The sequence below is a fragment of the Diospyros lotus genome, chromosome 3 (genome assembly GCF_014633365.1).
Source record: "Diospyros lotus cultivar Yz01 chromosome 3, ASM1463336v1, whole genome shotgun sequence".
Classification (NCBI taxonomy): Eukaryota; Viridiplantae; Streptophyta; class Magnoliopsida; order Ericales; family Ebenaceae; genus Diospyros; species Diospyros lotus.
The window spans coordinates 18,494,275-18,516,745 of record NC_068340.1 but is presented as its reverse complement, the minus strand read 5'-3'; the positions used below and the strand labels follow the sequence as shown (position 1 = coordinate 18,516,745).

General features: G+C 39.1%; 1 protein-coding gene across 8 annotated transcripts in view; it reads left to right on the top strand.

The window, feature by feature from the left end:
• Positions 1-20,905, top strand: part of LOC127797120 (WD repeat-containing protein WDS homolog) — a 28,822-nt gene extending 7,917 nt beyond the window's left edge. For 7 of the 8 annotated variants that reach the window (XM_052329689.1, XM_052329683.1, XM_052329686.1 and 4 more), the window contains 2 exons: positions 19,589-20,224; positions 20,342-20,905. In XM_052329689.1, coding sequence (XP_052185649.1) covers positions 19,589-20,224; positions 20,342-20,524 — 819 coding nt within the window. In that variant the 3' untranslated portion in view covers positions 20,525-20,905. Of the gene's footprint in view, positions 1-19,588; positions 20,225-20,341 lie in introns of those variants that run through there. The other variant, XM_052329690.1, reaches the window with a different exon arrangement.
• Positions 20,906-22,471: the final 1,566 nt, after the last annotated feature.

The window sequence follows — 22,471 nt, the reverse complement described above, 5'->3', positions numbered from 1 at the left end:
TGGAAATCAATCCCTGATTTAGAGGGAATGATTGAAAAGATTAAATTCCCAAATTAGAGGAGTAATCAAAGGAATTATTGTAGGTCAACTTTCTGTTTTAGTTTTTTGATAGTTTCTTATTCTTGTATAGCATAAGATAAAAAGATCTCTTGCATATATGTATTGTACAGCCAATTGGTGGAGGTAAGAAATCAAGTAATTTCTTCCAAAATTATTTGTTCGTGGTATCAAAGCATAGCTCGACGCTGGTCTAACATTCATCTCCATTTTTCTGAACCACAATATCAGTTCTTCATGGCAAAAATTGACTTTTCTTTGGTAGACTCTTCCGTTGCTCCTGTTATTTCTACTACTTCAATTAATCCCATGTCAACCCTTGATTTTCATTCTCTTCAAATCACCCAACACAAGCTCAACGGAACAAACTTTCGTGAATGGTTTGGATTTGTAATGCTTGTTATGAAAGGCAAGGGCAAAGTTGGATATCTGACAGGTGCTATTCCTATGCCACCTTCAACTGCTGCTAACTATTTGACTTGGGATGTTGAAAATTCTATAGTCATGGCATGGCTCAGCAATTCTATGGAGCTTAAGATAGGACAGACCTACCTCTTCTACAAAATTGCAAAGGAGATCTAGGATGTTGTGCAAGAAATTTACTCGGATCTCAAAAACACGGCCTAGTGTTTTGAAATCCATTTTGTCCTTCGAACTACTAGACTAGGTAACATGTCGGTCATCGAATACTGTAATGTTTTAGCTGGACTTTGGTAGGAGATGGACCTTTTCTATGATATTAATTGACATTGTCTTGAGGATAGTACTAAGTACACTAAAATTCTAGAGGAGGAAAAGGTATTTGATTTCATATATGGCCTTAACAAATATCTAGATGAAATTTGTGGTTGTCTCCTTGGTAGCAAACCTTTCCTTTCCATCAGAGAAGCCTTTAGTGAGATCAAACACGAGAAAGCCACAAATGAGTAATGCTCAACAACCCTTCAAACCAACCCTCTGATTTGGGATCTCAGAATTCTACCTTGGCAGTCCATCTCATTCAAAGGATAAAAAACTTAAAGATAAATTCTGGTGTGATTGAATTGGATGAGAAAAACGAGACTGTTTGGCAATGGTACACTGTTCACATGAGAAAATTTGATTTTTATTGATGAAAAAATGCAGATACAAGAATTTAAGATAAGAAAAACTTGGGTGACCTAAACTATTATGCCACAACAAAACCTTGGCATCGGTTGTGGCTATCAAAACAACCTTATTTGTAGAAGAAAAAATCCTATCCTTTGTCAAATAATAAAGCCCATCCTTAACTTTAGCATTGCCAATCGTCCTCCCCAATACTTGGTCCTGAAATAAACAATATGAAGGAAAGAAGGTCACACAACAATTCATATCTTGAGTAATTTTATGGACTAATAGTAAATTGCATCTTAAACCAGGTACATGTAAAGACTGATTTAAGTTTTAAACCAAAAATACAAACTGTTCCATATCCTTTGGCCGGAGAAGTGGTACCATTAGCCATTGAAATGTCTATAGGATTGCCACACGGGGTGTATTCTGTCATTGAGCGGGCTAAACAGGCCATATGGTCGTAAGCACCCATATCTACTATCCATGTATTCTAAGAGAGTTTGCTAGAATTTAGAGAGTAATGGGAATTACCTTATAAAGTAGTTGCTGCCATAGGAGGACTTGGAGAGGATATACATTGATTCAGTAGCTTATACAAGGTTTGAATCTGCTCCTCCGATAGGTTAAGGCTGGTACTATTTCCTGCTTCCTTAGGTGCATCAACTATGTAAGCAGTCCTTCCAATCTCTTTCTTTCCTCTTAGCTTCAAGTTAGCCGGTTTCCCATGAATTTTCCAACATGTTTCTTTGGTGTGATATGACATTTTACAGTGGTCACACCATTGCTTCTCCCGTCCTAGGTGCCCTAGTTGACTCTCTTCTTGTTTAAAATTTGCTAAAGCAGAATTTTGGTGAGTTAAAGGTGACTCACCTTGTGGATTTAGCATGACCTTTTTTTGGCTTTCCTCCCTCCATACCTCAGCAAAGACTTCTTGAAGTGAAGGCAGAGGCTTTGTACCCAAGATTCTGCCTCTTACTTCATCCAAATCTTGGTTAAGACCATGTAGGAAATCAAACACACGATCCTTCTCAATCATCTTACTATATTTGTACTATCCGCAGAACATTCCCAATTAATGGTGTAGAACAAATCCATCTCATGTCAAAGTTCAACCAAAACATTAAAATAATCAGTAACATTTAGGTTACCTTGTCGTGTGGTCCTAATCGCAAATCTAATCTCAAAGCATTAGGATGAGTTCTCCAAATCTGAGTATATGTCTTGGACCAAATCCCATATTTCCTTTGTGGTTTTATAGAATAGGTAAGTTCTTTCTATTCTAGGTCCCATCGAATTGTTCAACCAGGCCATTATGGTGAAATTCTTAGCTTCCCAAGTACCATATGTGGCTGCTATGCTCGGTGGAGGAGCAGTAGAGTTGGTTAAGTAACCAACCTTGCCTTTTCCCTTGATCACCAACATAACTGACTGAAACCATTCCTTAAAGTTACTCCCATTCAACTTATGGTGAGTAATTTGTATGGGAAGATGATCAATTGAGTTGCTAGAAAGATTTGATGTAGAACTTGAAGGTGGATTGATCGGAGAATTTGTGGTAGAAGCCTTAGTTAGAGTGGGATTAGGTTGGGTATCAGCCATTGATGAAACGGGGTGTGGACAAAAGAAACAAATAGAGCTGAAGAGGAGGACGGAAGAATCGAATAGAGGCTGCTTTAGGATCAAAGAGTAAGCTCTGATACCATGAAACAAGCTTTGAGATAGCTGGAAAGCTTGAATAATTAATTCTAGAGGTACGAATGAAAATATATACGCCCTAGCTACTAATAATTCTCCTACAATTTAGGAGAAGACATAAACTATCTACTTTCTAGAAACTAGGAAAATTTATCTCCTAAAACTTAGGAAATAAATTTAAACTTATACAACAATATCTACAATTTAAAATAAAACATTTAAACTCTAGAATTATCTATTTTTAAACTGGAACCACATCTAGATGATCTCCCGATTCTTCTTATCACTTTTCTGAGTTCTCCAATAGTAAGGGAGGCAGCAGAGAAGGCTAGGCTACAAGAACTCACACAAAAAGCCATTTTTTAGGAAGAACAAGGTTGTAACCAAGTCGTTCCGTACAGGAGGGACCTTTAGTGGGGGGAACTTCTAAGGCTATGGTCCTTGTAGTAGCTTCAGGAGGGCACAAGGGGGGATCCAATGCTGTAGTAAACAGGAGCACCACTATGGAGCAAAGGAGAATGTTGGGTTTATGTTTCAAATGCGGGGAGAAATATAGCTAGGGGAATCAGTGTAGAAGACATTTGCTTAATATGGAAGGAGAGGACAAAGATGAAGAAGAGGAGTTGGATAAGGAAGAAGAAGATGAGAAGAAGGGTGAACCACCAATAGAAGTACTTGAAGAGGAACAAGGATCAGAAGGAGAGATTTCCTTCCATGCCTTAAAGGGAGGTCCTACGGGGAATATAATCAAAGTTAAGGGCCAAGTGGGGAAGAAGAAGCTCATGGTGCTAATAGATAGTGGTAGCACCCACAGCTTCCTGAATGAAGCTACAACCAAGGAGTTGAGGTGTAAACTTACCCACATTACCCCCGTATCAGTGACCGTGGTCAATGGACACAAAATGTACAACCACTATAAATGTGTGGATTTCACTTGGATGATGTAGGGGAATGAGTTCAAGGCTGATCTAAGGATTTTGGAGTTGGGTGGCTGTGATATTGTGCTCGGGGTGGATTGGATGAAGACGGTTAGCCCATTAACCTTTTACTTTAACAAGCTAGAGGTGACAATGGAAATGGGGTGCAAGAAGCTAACGCTGGTGGGAAGTTTGGAACAAGGGGAGTAAGTTGTAGAAGCTGTTGGAGAAAAAGAGGGGACATATATCCCAGCTCTATTCGATACATGCCATAGAAGGAGAGGAATTAAACAGGATAGCAAAGGACCTACATATGGTGTTTATAGATCTAGAAAAGGCCTATGATAGGGTCCCCAGAGAAGTATTATGGAGGGTTTTAGAGAAGAAATGAGTCAAAATAGCCTATATACAAGCCCTTAAGGACATGTATCATGGTGTAGAGACAAGGGTCAGAACATGCGGAGGGGATACTGAACCATTTACAACTACAATAGGACTGCATCAAGGTTCTGCACTAAGTCCATACTTATTTGCCCTAGTAATGGATGAACTCACTAAAGATATTCAGACAGATGTGCCATGGTGTATGCTATTTGTAGACGACATAGTGTTGGTGGATGAAACAAAAGAAGGAGTGAACACTAAGTTTGAGTTGTGGAGAAACAATTTAGAATCTAAGGGATTTAAATTAAGTAGAAAGAAAACAGAATATATGGAATGCAAATTTAGTAAAAATGCAAGAGTGGATGATGTTATAATAAAATTAGAAGACCAAATCTTACAAAGAAAAGACTATTTTCGATATTTGGGATTAGTGATTCAAAAAGATGGAGAAATCCACTAGGATGTCGCACATAGAATTAAGGCAGGTTGGCTAAAATGGAGAAATGCATCGGGGGTGTTATGTGATGGTAAAATCCCATTAAAATTGAAAGGAAAATTTTATAGGACAGCTATAAGACCAGTCTTGCTGTATGGCTCAGAATGTTGGGCAGTCAAATACCAGCATGAACAAAAGACGAGTGTAACGGAGATGAGGATGTTAAGATGGATGTGCGGACATACAAGAAAGGATAAAATTAGAAATGAAGTTATTCGTAATAAGGTAGGAGTAGTGCCAATCGAGGAGAAGATGAGAGAGACTAGATTAAGATGGTTTGGTCATGTGAGAAGGAGACTAAGAGACGCTCCTGTGAGGAGAGTTGATGAAATGGAACAATTAGTCACAAAAAGAGGTAGAGGTAGACCCAAGAAGACTTTGGGAGAAACATTAAAATTTGATATGAAATATATGGATCTAAATGAGGATATGATAAAAGACAGAAATGCATGGAAGTCTAGAATTTATGTAGCCGACCCCACATAGTGGGATAAAGGCTGGATATGTTGTTGTTGTTGTAGCAAAGGTTCTACCAGAGGAGAGGAAGGGCTCCCATGCCACCCATTCTAAGGTAACTACTACTTTAGATAGCTTGCATGTACTACTGGAAAACTTTAAGGACCTATTTCATGAACCAAATTCCCTGCCTCCCTGAATGCCCTTGGATCATGCCATACCCCTTAGACCCCATACTACTCCAGTGAACATTCGAGCCTATCAATACTCACCCACACAAAAGGCAGAGATTTAAAAACAAATCTCTAGCATGTTAGTCACTTCATTTATTCAACCTAGCCAAAGTTCCTTTGCTTCACCTGTTTTGTTGGTGAAAAAGAAAGATAGACCTTGGAGATTTTGTGTTGACTATCGTCAACTCAATTCTCACACCATAAAAAACAAATTTCCCATTCCCCTCATCGATGACTTACTTGATGAATTTGCAGGGGCTAAGATCTTTTCTAAACTTGATCTTAGGTCCAGATACCACCAAATTCAGATGAAACCCACAGATATTCCAAAAACAACTTTTCACACTCACTTGGCCCTATATGAATTTGTTGTCATGCCCTTTGGGCTGACAAATGCCCTAGCCACCTTTCAAGTCCTTATGAACCAAATATTTGCTCCCTATCTTTGAAAGTTCATTCTAGTGTTCTTTGATGACATTCTTATCTATAACCCAAACTTGGAACAACACCTAGCCCACCTTAAAACTGCATTTGAGGTCCTTAGAGATCACCACTTGTATGTCAAGCTATCCAAATGTATTTTTGCCAATGATCTATCTGGGGCATATCATATCAGGAGAGGGAGTCAAAACTGATCCCAACTGATGAGAAATGCCAACTATTGAAGTATCAATGCAAGGGTTGAACCGGATTTTCATAACTTTTTCGAAAAACCAATGAAATGGCAGCGGAAAGAAAAATCAAAAACCCCCTTGCAAGACTCGTTTCAATGTTCGTATGCTATTCAAAAAACTAAACTATGCCATAGGGGGTTTAGTAGATATATCTTTCAACTCTTGAAAGCCGATGTAGAGGCTGAAATGCTCCTGATGACAGCAACTCCTTGCTCCATGCAGCTCCTGAACAAATTTTGGTTAGACTGAAACTGTCCCCCGAAACTATGAGGGGCTTATCGAGTCCACGCTCCAGTGAGATAGTGAATCCCAACACTCTCTCTTTGTGATAGACAGAGAGAGTAAGTGAGATTAGGGCTGGATTTCAAATGGGTTCAAATCAAAGGGCTTCTCAAGTTTGATAGTCTTACTATCAAGAACAATAGCTACAATAGCTATGAGGAAGCAAGAGGAACAATGGAAGAAAGGGCAAATCAGAGAGGGTTTTAGGCTCTCTAGAAGGAAAGGGATTTGGGCTAGGGTTTTTGGGAGCACAACTCTATGTAACAGTTCTCACATTTTGTTTATATATCAAATATATAAACCCTAGAATCCCAAAACCCACCCAATTGGACAAAACTGACTAGGAGAGAGAGGGGGGGACCAAGGGACGACAAGAAGGATGCATGTCTTCGAGCCTCTCATCTTCCCATCGTCCTCCTATGCCACGTGTCCCAATTTTTGTTGCAAAAAACGACAAATCGATCGTGCAGTCGTGACCTCTGCAACAGGACCAGTCGACCGCTCGAAAGGAGTTGTCGATCGTTTCTCTTGAAACTGGTCAACCGGTTCCCTAGCCTGTCGATTGTTTTGGCCCTTTTATCCAAAATTTTCAAAAATTGCATCTAGGCCCGCTATTAACTCTTAATAGCACTTTCATTATCTCATAATGACACTAAGGCCCCCGTTAACTCTTAACGGCATGCCCGTCAACTCTTGACGATTGCTCCTTATTAATTAATCATTTAACCCGATCTGTTAACTCTTAACGACAACGTCATTAACTCTTAATGACGGTTTCAACCTTAATTGCTTAGTCAACCATCACACCCGGATATGCGTGTGACCTTCTAGGTTCACTACTAAGTAGCAATCAGGGTACGTCAACCACCTTGACAATGACCAAACACTTTTGGTCTACAACGAGAATCTCTCCATCTCCTCGAAGTACCTTGAAAGACCCTGAGTGACAACTAGCATTATATCAGGGCGATACTACCAATAATGAAGTCTTACTTCAGAATATAACCTATTTGGGTTTTCGATTTCCGTGTATTATAATCCGTCCATCCGTTATCATCTCGATTGAGTGAGAGTCATGGACTGATCAAACTCACTAACTCGATGATTATGCTAAAATCAGTGTGGTGAGATTGAGACGACACATTGGAATTCTTTCTGACAATGGAACACGTTCCAATCAAGTGTACCCTGGCCAGGGGTTTCTGCAATCAAGACTATCACTGATCGCATAGGATGCTCATCTCACGCTGGAGGTCGATGGATCCCATTAACAATCACCTGTCTCCATATGCCACTACACATGGACCACACAGTGCATCTCCCACCCGATAACTAGATGGTCCTTAGCAATGGCAAATCCCCATCATCGACATATGAGATAATTGTGTTGCCTCCGGTCAAAAGACCAGTAACACAATCGAAGTCTGTGATAGATCATAGATCATCTGAGCCATGTGATCTATCACGTGCGTCATATTCAGTAAGTGTTCTACTAACACCTACCTACATGTATACTATATCCATCTCATGAATTATGGCATGCGACTCACTATCCTTTATCATTAGCATCTCATACTAATCAAATGTAGTATCCCATGTGCCAGTCCGTACTCGACTAATCATAGTCCTCATCTAAGAAGTCTAAGAATTGGGAATAACTATTAAGATGTCCGTATTACAAAGGTCAATTGTCACATATTCTTAATACTTAAGAATACGACATTCAACAGGAAATCTAAGGACTCATTCATATATAATGATTGGAGAGCTATGAATGAAGATATGACCTCAAATATGAAAGCATATTTTATTACATATTGCAAGAATTACATAATTAGTTCCATAAATATAAATACCAGATGCCATCTAAGTCTAGCATTGGGGCACTAATACTAACACCAACAAGGTTAAAACAATGGTGGAGTGGCCTAGACCCTTGACAGTGAGGGAACTTAGGGGATTTTTGGGATTAACAGGTTACTATCGCAAGTTCATAAGGTACTATGGAGTGATTAGCTAGCCCTTGACAGATTTGCTTAAGGAAGGGTTTATCTAGAATCCCCCTAGTAGAAGCAGCTTTCTTAACTCTAAAGAATGCCATGACGCAAGCCCCGGTGTTGGCCCTTCCAGATTTCACTAAGCAGTTTGTGGTGGAGACAAATGTGTGTGAAAAGGGGATTGATGCGGTGTTAATGCAAGGAGGAAGGCCTATCGCTTACATCAGCCAAGCTTTGAGGCCTAAGCACCTGGGTTGGAGTGTATATGACAAAGAACTATTGGTTGTGTTGAAAGCAGTGGACAAATGGAGGCATTATCTAGAGGGCAATCCGTTCGTAATCAAGACAGATCATGATAGCCTAAGGTTTTTGTCCCAACAAAGATTGTAGTCCCAATTACAAAGGAAGGGGGTGTCTAAACTGATGGGTCTAGACTACGCCATCTTTTACTGCAAGGGTAAGGAGAATGTAGTTGTAGATGCACTATCCCTAAAGGAAGATAGAGAAGATGGGGGCCAATGCCATGGGATTACTGCAATAGTTCCGGAGTGGGTGAAAGAGGTGGAGCAGAGTTATGAACATATAGATTGGATGTAGTCCTTTCTAGCCAAATTGGTGATTCAAGCAGAACGGGAAAATGGCTACTCACTGTCCAATGGTCTCATTAAGTTTCAAGGGCGTTGGTGATAGGAGATGACAAGGAGTTGAAAGAGAAGATTTTGAAATCCTTACATTGCTCACCCTTAGGGGGTCATTTAGGGATCCAAGCCACTTATCACAAGATCAAGCAACTATTTTTTTGGCTATGGCAAAAAAAAAAAAAAAAAAAAGATGTAATGAGTTTTGTGTTAGCCTGTGAAACATGCTAGAGGTGCAAACATGAGTAGGTGCCATACCTTGTCCTACTGCAACCCCTAGAAGTATCGAAGCAGGCACGAGAAGGTATAACCATGGATTTTATGGAGGGCCTACCCAAGTCTGAAGGTAAGGATGTGATATTGGTAGTTGTTGATAGGTTGACAAAATTTGGGCACTTCCTCAACCTAATGCACCCATTCTCAATACAAGAAGTGGCTAGGGTGTTCCTAGATTCGGTGATCAAGCTACATGGGGTCCCTAAAACCATTGTGTCTGACAGACATAGGATTTTCACTGGCAACTTCTGGTAGGAGCTATATAAGAAGTTGGGAGTAGGTTTGCAGCTGTCAACTGCTTACCACCCTCAATCCAATGACCAAACGGAGAGGGTAAATCAATGCTTAGAAACTTATTTGTGGTACATGTGCTTCACCAAAGCAACGAGTTGGAAGGGAAATGCTCTCTAACCTTAAGTGGGAGCTAATTGATGCCCAAAATAGGATGAAGTAGGCAGTAGACAGAAGGAGTGACATGGATTTTGAAGTGGGAGACAAGGTGTTTCTTAAGGTGAAGAGGTTCCTGCAATAGCCTTTCACATCCACACCTAATTCGAGCTCAACTCCAAGTATTTCAGGCCCTATGTCATCAAAGCCAAGGTAGGGAATGTGGCTTACAAACTAAGGCCTACCCGAAGGGATACATGTGCGTCCTGTGTTCTATGTTTTTTTGCTTAAGAGATCCATTGAACATGGGGCATCCACGAGCCCACAGCTACCAGAGATCGAAAATGAATTGGAGGAGCACTTGGAACCCAAGACTATCTTAGACAAGAGGGTGGTGCACCAAGGAGCAGTGCCCTCATCCAAGTTTTGGTCCAATGGTTGCACCTCTAGCCTGACCATACCACCTGGGAATACCTCCCTGAGTTGTTGAAGAAATTTCTCAGAGCTACCACAACCTACTTTGAAGAATTCTTGAGGACAAGAATGCTATTGAAGGGTAGGGGAGTGTCACGACCTAAGGGTCAATTTTGTATTTTTTTCAATTTTTTAAAAGTAGACAGTAGCTAACTGATTCAATTATACTGTAAGGAGCAGTTTACCCTCGCTGTATGGCTATAACTGCAAGAGAGATGGCCTTTAAAAGGCTTAGGCTCTTGAGGACGGGAATTCATTCAAGGAAAATAATATTTAATTCTTTCCCTCCAATTCTCCCTCCAAATTCTCTCTGTCTTTCCCTCTCTTTCTCTCTTCCTCAATTCTCTTATATGTTCAGGTAATTCAAGTCTTAGTCTAGAGGCTTGTCAGCCTGTCCTTCCAATCTTCAACTCCATAGACTTAATCAACTAGGCCATGACAATAGAATTTTTAGCTTCCTAAATGCCGTAGGTTACTGATTCACTGTCAGGCTTGGGGACTACTCCTATAAGGTAACCAACCTTCCCTTTTCCCTTAATTACCAGCAAACCCGATTGGGACCGTTCTTTAAAGTTGGTTCCATTCAGTTTATGCTGAGTATTCTAGAGGGAATTGACTGTCGAGAGTCATTGGAACAGCTGGAACTTTTGTACATAAAATCAAGTGAGGGATAGTGGTGGACGTCTCACTAGCTGCTTGGGTTTCATCCACGGCATGCACCTAAAGAACTCTACAATTTGTAGATAAAGAAGAAATGTCTGCCACAAGAACTGGTGGCTCTGATACCATGAACAGAGAAATAATCAGCATGAGTAGGAAAGTCATCTTGGGTGTTTTGGAGGCTGAATGAAAAATAAATGTTTTCCTCACTTTGCATTGATATGTGGGTTGAAATATATACACAAGATATCCTAAAACATCTCCTAAAGTATAGGGATAGGATACAACAAATTCAAACAACACTACATTCAAATATTATAGATTAAAACAAAATTTTGAACTTGACTTCTTCTCATCCATTTATCCTTTTAGTCTGTAATTCTCCTATATTTTCTCTCATAACAGCCTTATCTCTTAGCCTCCCGTCCATAACTTGAACTCATTCTTTTCTTATCTTTTCCAACAGTAAGCAAGTTAGGAATGATTGACATCTATTCACCAACTTGAGGAGAAGTATTGGAATCCGGAAATCAATCCTTGATTTAGAGGGAATGATTGAAAAGATTAAATCCCCAAATTAGAAGAGTAATCAAAGGAATTATCTTAGGTCAACTTTCTGCTTTAGTTTTTTGGTAGTTTCCTATTTTTGTATAGCCTAAGTTTTCTATTCATGTATAGCCTAAGATAGAAAGATCTCTTGTATAAATGTTCTGTAAAGCCGATTGTTGGAATTAAGAAATCAAGTAATTTCTTCCAAAATTATTTGTTCAGTTCCTTGTCATAATGTTTCATTAACATTTCCTGAAGTAGTGAGAATAGAATCAGGCATTCTGTGCCTGTTGCAGGAGTTGCTCGTGCTTATGCTACATAGGGATCAGTTATCACAGAACTAGACTTGGCTGTTGGTTTGTCTTGTCTTTAGTGAAAATGTTCACCATGTTATAGTTCCTCATCAGTCATTTTTTTTCCCTTAAGCTTGAGTATATTTTTACCGGAACTGATAGTAATTGCGGATAATTGCTATGCAGTATTATTTATGCCTTAGCTGAAATGTAGAATATTGCAGATAATTGCTACACATTATTATTCAGGCCTTAGCTGAAATGTGTAATTTCATAGGCATGATGTTTGTAATGTTTCTCCAATGGTCAATAGATCTTTTTGTGCAATTATTGAACACCCGAATAGCAGATACAGAAACTGTAAAACAGATGGGAACTTTTTTGCATATTATTGTTCATCTTTTGTCATACACCACTCTGATCAGGAGACTGACTATTACTCCATATTTTTCACTCTTCTTTTCCCTTGTCCAGGAAGTAAAAACTTCTTAACCAAGCACCTTTGGAAAGTTGGACACTTAATCTTTTAGTTGCTTGAGTGACTCCAACTGCCCATTCAGGTGAGGTGTGAATATTTTTAGCTTGGTAACTGAGCCTAATGCCAAACATTGGAAACATTTAGAGATACTTATCTCCAGAAAGAAAGAGAAAGATAATGGAAACATTTTACTTATGAATATATATATATATATATATATGTTTTCCCACATGTCAACTTTCAAATTTCTTATGCTGTGTGTGGACAAAAAGCTTTCATACCTGTGACTTTAGGAAACCATGTTTTAGTTGTTTATACCAAGTATGGCAATTCAAATATGCTTCTTATGTTTATGATCCTTATTCAAAAACATGGTTGAATTTTAACAATCCTAGTCCAAGGACACATCTAGTACCTGACAAGAAAATAAAAAATTCCTAGACTTGGTTGACTCACTAATTTTTGGTGATGGCTATTGTTGGAAGATTGTCAGAATCTAATTAGATCGGGAGGATTACCTATGTTTCCTTTTGTAGTATTTCCTTTCATAGTTTGATTCCTCTTTTCATTCATTTTCTAGTCTAGAGATTGTGCAAGCAATAGCTTCCTAATTTGTGCTTTCTTCTGCTTATATATTGTTCTCAAATCCAATGGTTGTATCATTGGAAAGTATTATTTTCAATATACATCTTGATTTCATGGTATTAGAGCACAACTACAAACCCTAGCTGTCTAGGTTTCGATCCTTCATCGCCGTCCAGGTTCTAGTGCCTCAGCCAGATCTAGCCGCGACCAAACCCCAGCCATTGCGACTAGACCTAGCCGTGACCAAACCCCAAGTGACTAGACCTAGCCGAGACCAAATCTAGTTGCGCTCAAGCTCCAGTCTTCGCGACCAGACCTAGCTATGACTGAACCCTAGTCGCCGCACCTAGCCCAACCGTCGTGGTCACCCTTAGCAACGCCTAGGACAATCGTCGCAACCATCCCTAAACACTGTCATTGCAACCAACTCCAACCACTATTGCCACGTTCAAACTAGTTTGACCAGGCTAGCTGTCCAACAACGTCATCCACCGCTAAATGAAAACCAGATTTGGCCTCATGGAAAACATTCCTTCATCGCTGACCAACGTAGAGTTCATGGACACCTACTCCAACCACATCCCCAACCCAAATCCGACCAGCATAGTGAGCCTTATTCAATCAACTCCAAGTTTCCAAACCTTTAACTTTAATCCCTCCATTCAAATCACCCAACACAAACTCAACGAGTTAAACGTCCGTGAGTTGTTTCAGTCGGTCCTTCTAGTAATCAAAGGCAAGAGGAAGATGGGCTACTTGATGGGTGAAACTGATGCTCCACTTGCGACCAAATTGGCATGCAAGACTTGGGAGGTTGAAAATTCCATAGTTATGGCGTAGCTGATCAACTCCATGGAATTGAAAATTGGTAGGACATACCTATTCTACAACACAGCCTATGAGATTTAGACAACGGTTCAAGAAATGTACTTCAATCCCCAAAATTCTGTCCAATCCTTCAAAATTCATTCTGCCCCCTATAACACTTGGCAAGGAAATAGGTCAGTCACCGAATGCTTCAACACTTTAATTGAGTTATGACAAGAAATAGATTTATTTTACACAATTAAATGGAAGTGTTCCAATGATGGTATTCTGTATACCAAATGTTGGAGAAAGAAAGAGTGCTTGATTTCCTTCAGGGGCTTAACAAAGAAGCATTTGCCATGGTAAGGAGGGAAGAAAGCCGAAGGAAGGTGATGTTGGACACAAATCCAATGAGAGGGGAGAGACCCAACTTGGATCTACCCTAATTATAAATCGAGGAGATGTGAGCAACCACTCTTGACCCCAGCGCTGTAAAGAGAACAGATCTTGGTGTGAACATTGTCACAAGCCCTATCACACCAAAGAGACATGCTGGCACCTTCATGGGAAACCTCCAGATTGGAAACCCAGATGTCAATGAAGGCAAACTGCTACTGCACTTTTTGCAGGGTCCACTATAGACCAAAAGAGGCTGGCTGCACTCCCTTTTCATTGAGATGAACAAATGGATATCTTTAAAAACCTACTAACTTTGTCCAAATTGGAATCACTTGCTCCTTCCACTGTTGCAAATGTTGCCCAAAAAGGTAACACTCGGTCATCCTTTTTGTCAAAATAGGTAAATAGTAATGAATGGATTGTTAGTTCAGGGGCATCCAACCACATGACTGGGTCATCCACTTGCTTTTCTTCATATGAACAGTGTGGAGAGGTAAAAATTATTATGGCTGATGGGAGCTCTTCAATTGTTGTTGGAATTGGAAATTTGAACTTATCCGGGTTAAAGCTAGAATCTGTCTTTCATGTCCCAAGCTTGTTGCATAAACTTGTCGCCAATTCAAATTCTTTGTTTTGACAATGGTAAGGAGTATTTCTCCCATGAATTCAATGACTACCTTGTGGAATATGGTATTCTTCATCAGAACTCCTATTTGCATACTCCTCAACAGAATGGTATTACTGAGCAAAAAAAACGTCATATTCTTGAAGTTTCCCTCTCCCTCATGTTCACTACCAAAGTTCCAAACCATTTTTGAAGGGAAGTTGTTCTCATTGCTACTTATCTTATCAATCTTCTTCCTTCCAAAACCCGTCATTTTCAAACTCCCCTCCGTTGTTTAAGTCAAGAGTTTCCTTATGTCTTGCTCCTTGATTCCCTTCCACCCAAAATTTTTCCATGCACGATCTTTGTCCATAATCCCAATCCTACTCTAGGAAAACTTGATTCCAAGCCCTATAAATGCATCTTTCTTAGCTACTTTCCTACTCAAGAAGGGTACAAGTGCTACTACCCTACTTCCAGATGCTTATATATTTCCTATGATACCACCTTTTTGGAAAACCAACCCTTCTTCCCCAATGCTTTTCTTCAAGGGGAAATCTCAACTGAAGACCATCATTGGGACCCATCTATTTCTCTTCCAATTTATCTTTCGCTTCCTAATCCCACACCCCAAGAACTCTTTGTCCAACAATTTGAACCTGGACCCAGACTGGTGATTGGTCAAGGGAGAGAAGCTGAAAAAATATCTCAAGAAGAGCTTACAATCTACTCTAGAAGACCACGAGTTCCTCAGCAAAGCCAACCACTAGACCCAAAGCCAAATCAAGTGGAAGACACACAGTTTGGAGAAGGTAAGTGTATGGTTGATGATTTGGATATGCCTATTGCTCTAAGGAGTAAGGTCCTACACCCAATACCCCATATGCAGCTATCTTACTTACTCTAAGCTCTTCCCAAAGTTTAGGGCATTCACCTCAAAACTAGACCATATGGAGATTCCTAACAATGTGTATGAAGCTCTTTAGGATCAAAATTGGAAGGCAACTGTGATGGAGGAAATGATAGCATTGAATGAGAACAAGACTTGGGATATTGTTCCTTTACCAGAAGGAAAGAAGGCTGTGGGGTGTAAGCAGTGTTCGAAAATGCGGCCTAGGTGGCCGCCTAGGCGTTTGACAGCCACTGGCTGCCTCGATTAAGGGCTGCTTGGCACCCCTAGGCACCGAGCCCGATTAATCGGGCCATGACAGCGCCTACGCAGCGCTTAGCTGCCTGGGTCGCCGCTTAGGTCACGCGCGGCCTGGGCCACCTAGGTCGTGCGCGGCCTTTCCTTTCTTTATTTCCCCTTTCCCTTCTTTATTTCCCTTTACCCTTTCTCTCTCTAGTTGTTCGTCTCGGATTGTTTCTCTCTCTCTCTCTCTCTCTCGCCGTCGCCGCCGCCACCGATCTCATCTCTTGGTCGTTCTCTCTTGTCACTGCCAATCTCATATGTTGGTCACCTTTCTCGTCATCGATCTTGTCTTCCTCTAGTATGTATCCATCTTCCTCCACCTCCACCACCAACAGCAAGCAGCAACGCAAGCTTGCGTGCTTGCTGTTGCAGCAATCATCAAGCATTAAGCGGTAGGTTGCTGCTCCTTGCTGCAGCACCGAGCCTCGTCAGTTTAATATTTGCTCGCACCCCAGTTGTCTCCTTGTTGCTGCCTTTGTTATTACAATCAACAAGTAGTGTTACATTATTTATTTTAATATTTGTTAATGTATTAATAAAAAATATAAAAAATTCTAGGCAGTACCTAGGCGGCCTAGGCGCTAGTCTGCCGCCTGACTAGCGCCTAGCGCTTTTTAGAACACTGGGTGTAAGTGGATTTTTATCACAAAACTGAATGCTAATGGAAATACAGACAGATACTAAGGCAAGACTGGTTGCTCAGGTGTACACTTAGACTTATGGTATAGACTAGGAGGAAACGTTTGCTTTTGTTGCCAAGTTGAATTCTATTAGTCCTTATTTCTCTTGCGGCCAATTTGGACTAGGACTTACACCAAATCGATGTAAAGAATGCATTCCTAAATGGAAACTTGGAAGAAGAGGTATATGTGAAATTTTTTCTTGGGTTTGAAGAGGACAGAGCAAGCATGGTGTGTAAATTGAGAAAGGCCTTGTATGGACTAAAACAATCCCCTAGAGTGTGGTTTACTCGATTCAATACAGCTATGAAGCAGTTTGGTTACACTCAAAGTCAGGCTGACCATGCTTTCTTTGTGAAAAAGTCTAAGGATGGAACAGGATTATGCTTATAGTCTATGTAGATGATATGGTGATTATTGGGGATGACACACAAGAAATTATCAGACTCAAAGGTTAATTGTAAGCATAATTTAAAGTAAAAGACCTTGGGCACCTACAATACTTTCTTGAAATGGAAATTGCTAGGAGTAATAAAGGCATCTTTTTTTTCCAAAAGAAGTACACCTTGAACCTATTGAAGGAGATGAGGAAATTGGGATGCAAACCTACGAGGACTCCCCTAGATTGAAAATGGAAGCAAAAAATTACTGAAGAGGATCCACCAGTTGAAAGAGAGAGATATCTATACCTTATGGGGAAATTAATCTACTTATCTCTCACCAGACCTAATACTGCTTATAGCATCAATGTTGTAAGTCAATTCATGCATGCTCTCACAAAGAGATATTTAGAAGCAGTGAATTAGATTCTTCGTTACCTAAAGAGTACTGGTTTACTATTCAGTAAAAATGACCAAAGGGGTGTGCAGGGAGTCGGATTCTTCGCTACCTAAAGAGTACTCTGCGGAAGGGTTTACTATTTAGAAAAAATGACCAACGAGGTGTTGAGTGTTATGCAAATGCATATTGGGCAGGTTCAGTTGAAGACACGAAATCCACTATTGGGTATAGCACAAAAATATGAGGAAATGTGGTGACTTGGAAAAGCAAGAAACAAACAATGATTGCAAGAAGTAGTGCTAAGGTTGAATAGAAGGCAATCACTCAAGGAGTGTGTAACTAATTTTGATTAGTGGATTTCTGCAAAATCTATCTATTCAAATGGAAGAACCCAGTGTTGTTAAAGGCCCAAGACGTACTAAGGCGCAAAGGGTCTTGGAGCCTGAGGCGCAAGGCGAGGCGCGCGCCTGGCAGGTGCAAGGCACATGCTGACTAAGAAGAAAGAAAAATATACTTCTTAATTGAATAATAAGTCATAAAATAGATCCTAATCACATATCAACATTTATGTTATCAAAAAATTCAAGAATTCAACATATATTAAATAAATCACAACATAAAAATAACTTCATGACATACCTGTAAATTTCAGCAAATTAAATCCGATTAAGGATTAAAACTTCTATTCTATTTCTAAATGCTGCAGTTCTATATGAGTATACTTGAAAATTTGTAAAGACTAAGGCTAAATTATGCGAAAAAATGTTAAAAGAAAAACAAAAAAGAAGAAGAAGTAGCAGTAGGCATCAACAAATAAAAATTAAAAAAAAAAAAAAACTGAAGAAGAAGAAGAAGAAGAAGTAGTAGCAGCGTAAGAAAGAAGAAGAAGAAGCTGAGGAAGAGAAGAAGAAAAAGAAAAAGAAGCAGGCTAGCAGTAGTAGCAGCGTAAGAAGAAGAAGAAGAAGTAGCAACAACGTAAGAAAGAAGAAGAAGAAGCAGAGGAAGAGAAGAAGAAGAAGAATAAGCAGGCTAGCAGTAGCAGTAGCGTAAGAAGAAGAAGAAGAAGAAGAAGAAGAAGAAGAATTATTATTTTAGCAACAGTGGAAGAAGAAGAAGAAGAAGAAGGAGGAGGAGCAGGAGGATAGCAACAACATAAGAAGCAGCCGTGTAAGAAGAAGAAGAAGGATAGCAGCAACGTAAGATTAAGAAGTAGCCGCGTAATAAGAAGAAGAAGAAGAAGAAGAAGAAGAAGCAACAAGGATTGCCAAAGAAGAAGCAGGCTAGCAGCTGCCAATAGCGTAAGAAGAAGAAGAAGAAGAAGCAGGGATTGTCGATATGTTACCTTGGACTGGAGAAGCAGAAGCACCTCAATCAGAACTGGAGAAGAACTTGAGGAGTTGCAGTTGTTGTGTTGCGTGAGAGAAACGAGTGTTGCGTAAGAGAGTTTTGGAGCCTTGGAGGTGTGGTCTTCTCTTGGCCTTCTAGAAATTAGATGAGCTGGAGCATCATATTTTTGAGTTTTGTTGACTTTTCAATATTATATTTTATTATTTTATCTCTTTAAATTTTAACAAAAATGTTTAAAAAATAAAACATGCTGATTTTTCAACTGGGCATGTGCGCCTGAGGGAGGCGCGCCTGGCTAGATCTCACCTCGCCTGGACATGGCAAGGCGAGATGGCTACACCTTGAGGGGCCTTGCGCCTAGGCGCGCCTTTAACAACACTGGAAGAACCTATGAAGTTATAAAGTGATAGTAAATCCACCATCAACATACTTCATAATCCTATTTAACACAAAAAGATGAAGCATGTGAGGATTGACAAAAACTTTTATCAAGTTAGAAATTGATAATGGGACATTTTCCTGGCACTATGTTCCAACAAAGTGGTAGGACACTATGTTCCAACAAAGTGGTAGGAAGCTGACCTTCTTGCAAAAGCCATGCTGAAGCCAGACTTTGAGTCAAATGTTAACAAGTTGGGAATGGTAGATATCTATTTACTAATTTGAGGGGGAGTGTTAGAAGATTGTCATAATCCAATCAGATTGGGAGGATTACGTGTGTTTCCTTTTGTAGTATTTCCTTTCATAGTTTGATTCCTCTTTTCAATCATTTCCTAGTCTAGAGTTTGTGTAGTCAATGGCTTCCTAATTTGTGCTTTCTCCTGCCTATATATTGTTCTCAAATCATCGGAAAGTATTATTTTCAATATGCATCTTGATTTCAGCTCCATCACTCTATATATTCAATTTATTTTATCTGATGATTGGCTTAACTGTACAGTGCCAATTTTTTTACCAACTAGATAAACTCTTACCCTCTGCTGATCTTTTTTAATTTTTTATTTCTTTTTCATATTAGTTACAGATTTGTATTGAGTCAATCTACTGTTGGATTTATGCTTTGTCTAACTTTTCTGCTTTTCCATTTCTTGTTGCACAACTTGAGCTTTAGATTTCATGCTACCTCAATTTGTATTCGGCATTTTTTTGCAAGGTGCTGGAAGATGGTAAATTAACATTGAAACACACGCTTCAAAACCACCAAAAACCAGTGTTCTTTTTAGCATGGAGCCCTGATGACACGATGTTGCTTACATGTGGAAATAAGGAAGTCCTCAAATTATGGGATGCAGAAACAGGTACATACAAGCACACTTTTGGTGATCAAGACTTCATTGTTAGCACATGTGCCTGGTTCCCGGATTCAAAACGATTTGTCTGTGGCAGCTCTGATGCAGAGAAGGGCATTTACATGTGGGACTGTGAGGGTAATGAGATTAAGGCTTGGAGAGGCACTAGGATGCCTAGTGTTTCAAATCTTGCTGTGACACCAGATGGAGAAAACCTTGTCAGTGTATTTTCAGATAATGAAATCCGAATTTTAAATGTAGCAACAAATGCCGAACAATTAATATGTGAGGAGCACCCAATCACATCCCTTTCCATATCTGGGGACAGTAAGTTCCTTATAGTCAACCTCAAGAGTCAAGAGATCCATATGTGGGACGTTAGTGGGAAATGGGCAGAACCCTTGAAGTTCAAGGGCCACAAGCAACACACGTTCATTATCAGGTCCTGCTTTGGTGGGTTGAACAGCGCATTTATCGCAAGCGGCAGTGAGGATTCACAGGTGCAACTTCATGACTTGTTTTAACAGATGACGTCCTGAGTACATCCATATATGTATTAAGACATTGATTGTGTTCGATATTCCCAGCAGTCACAAATTCGAATGTTCTCTTAGCAGGTTTATATATGGAACCGGCAAAGATCTAATCCCATTGAGGTCCTCGGTGGACATTCAATGACTGTCAATTGCGTAAGCTGGAACCCTAAGAAGCCTCAAATGCTAGCATCAGCAAGTGATGACCAAACAATTCGCATATGGGGACCAAACCATTCTGCCAGCCCGAGTAAAGCAGGAGATTAAGATGGGACAAATGTACTTACTTACATGGCTCTTCTCTTTTGTTCTCATTTTTTGTTGGTTGATGCATTTGTAAATATGTGGCTTCAATTTCATTCTTCTTTCCAAAAATGATGTCACTTTCTATCCCTTGTATATGTCTGCATCTTTGAGCCTCGTTTCTAGATGTCTGCCTAGACTTGTAAACCCCTGTGTTAGTGGTTGGAAGCATAAATACTAGTCGAATAAATTGTGCTGACAGAAGAGGTGTGCTTTGCTTCTAGTTGTTGTAAGGTTGTCTTCTCTAAAGATTAAATTTACTGCTAAATCTGTCTGTCGATATGTGTTGGATGAGGATTAATGTGGCATTTGCAGTACCAACTTTAACACGTTCACCTTCTTTCCTTTTTTCCTTTTGATTAGTTTTTGTTTTGTTTTTTAATCTTGATTTGAGATTTTGGCTTTTGAAAACTCGCCCACCTTTGAGGGTACGGATAGAATGCCCATCTTCTTGCTTGCATTCCTAATTTATCTTTGCTCCAATATCTTGATATTGGTGTTTTAATATGATAGTCAGCTAGTATTGGTAATTGGGGGGTGGGACGAGACGGGACGTGATGGGTAGTCTCAACCCCATATCCCAATACCCCATCTCGCACCCTAGGGTTGGGGTGAGGGCGGGCTCGGGAAATCTGGACTCAACCCTTTTTGTAAAATAATGTCATATATCTTTTTTAGAATAGATAATATTTTTTTATGTTTAGGGTTTATGTATTTATATCTATACCCTTATATAAATAAATAAAGTATTTTGCTCTCATGAAATCATGTTTATATTTTTTGTTTTAAAAAATAAAAATAAAAATAAATACACTAAGATTTGATCTCATGAGTTTGTAAGTATAAAGTACTTAATTTTATCACTTTGTTAATTTTAGCTTCTGCTTAAATTTTGTCTTATGAAAATATAAAAATTAGACAATTATTATCAATTGTCAATTAATAAATTTTTATTTAAAATATTTTATTTTTTCATTTGCAAGTGGATGACTTATGTCACACTTGTACATATATAGAGTTTTTGGGGTGGGGGGTGTAGAAGAGATTTAGTTTTTCTGTTACATAGTTTATTATATTTTGTTATAGTAGTTGTAAAATTAGTTAACTTTTATAGCTATACAAATTCAGTACAAGAAAATTGTACTTAAACAAAATCAATTAGTATAAATACTTAGTTGATTTTTTGTTTTCAATATTGAAAAGCTCATTTTGTGATACCCTAATTTCGAATTCTCTTTAATTTTCTTTCTTCAAATACTCTTCAATTTTCTTTCTTTTTTAATACTGCATTCAAGCTCTCGTTTCATGGTATTAGAGCTATAAGTTTGCATCAATGGCTGAAAATTAAAGAGTAATGTTTTCTCTTTTCATTGATCTCATTCTTTGTCGTTTGCTTTGCAATTTGATTTTTCTTCGGCTATGAGAGATTTTAACTACATTCCAATCAAGTTAGATAGTAATAACTATCTTTTTTGGAAAGCACAAATTCTAAGAATGACAAGAGCATTTATAACATTCCAAAATTTTGAAGATAAATAATAAATGTTAATTTTGACACTTGAGGTAATTATTGAACATTTGAGGATTTAAGAGAAAATATTATAAAATTTATAACATTCCAAAATTTTGAAGATAAAGAATAAATGATAATTCCGTTGCTTGAGGTAATTATTGAACATTTGAGAATTTAAGAGAGAATATTAATTTATAATGTTTTGAGGAAATAGAAAAATATTTGGTAAAGTCAGATATAAGTGTAAGTATTAATTTGGGATGAAAGTGAAATTTTTGAAATTTTTAGGGCTTAGGTATAATTTCGAGAAAGAGGTCGCAGGTTTTTTTAAAGTTAATCGGGGCACCATATTAATGGGGAAGTAGTCGTCCTAGCTGGTCGCGCACGTGCACGTGTGC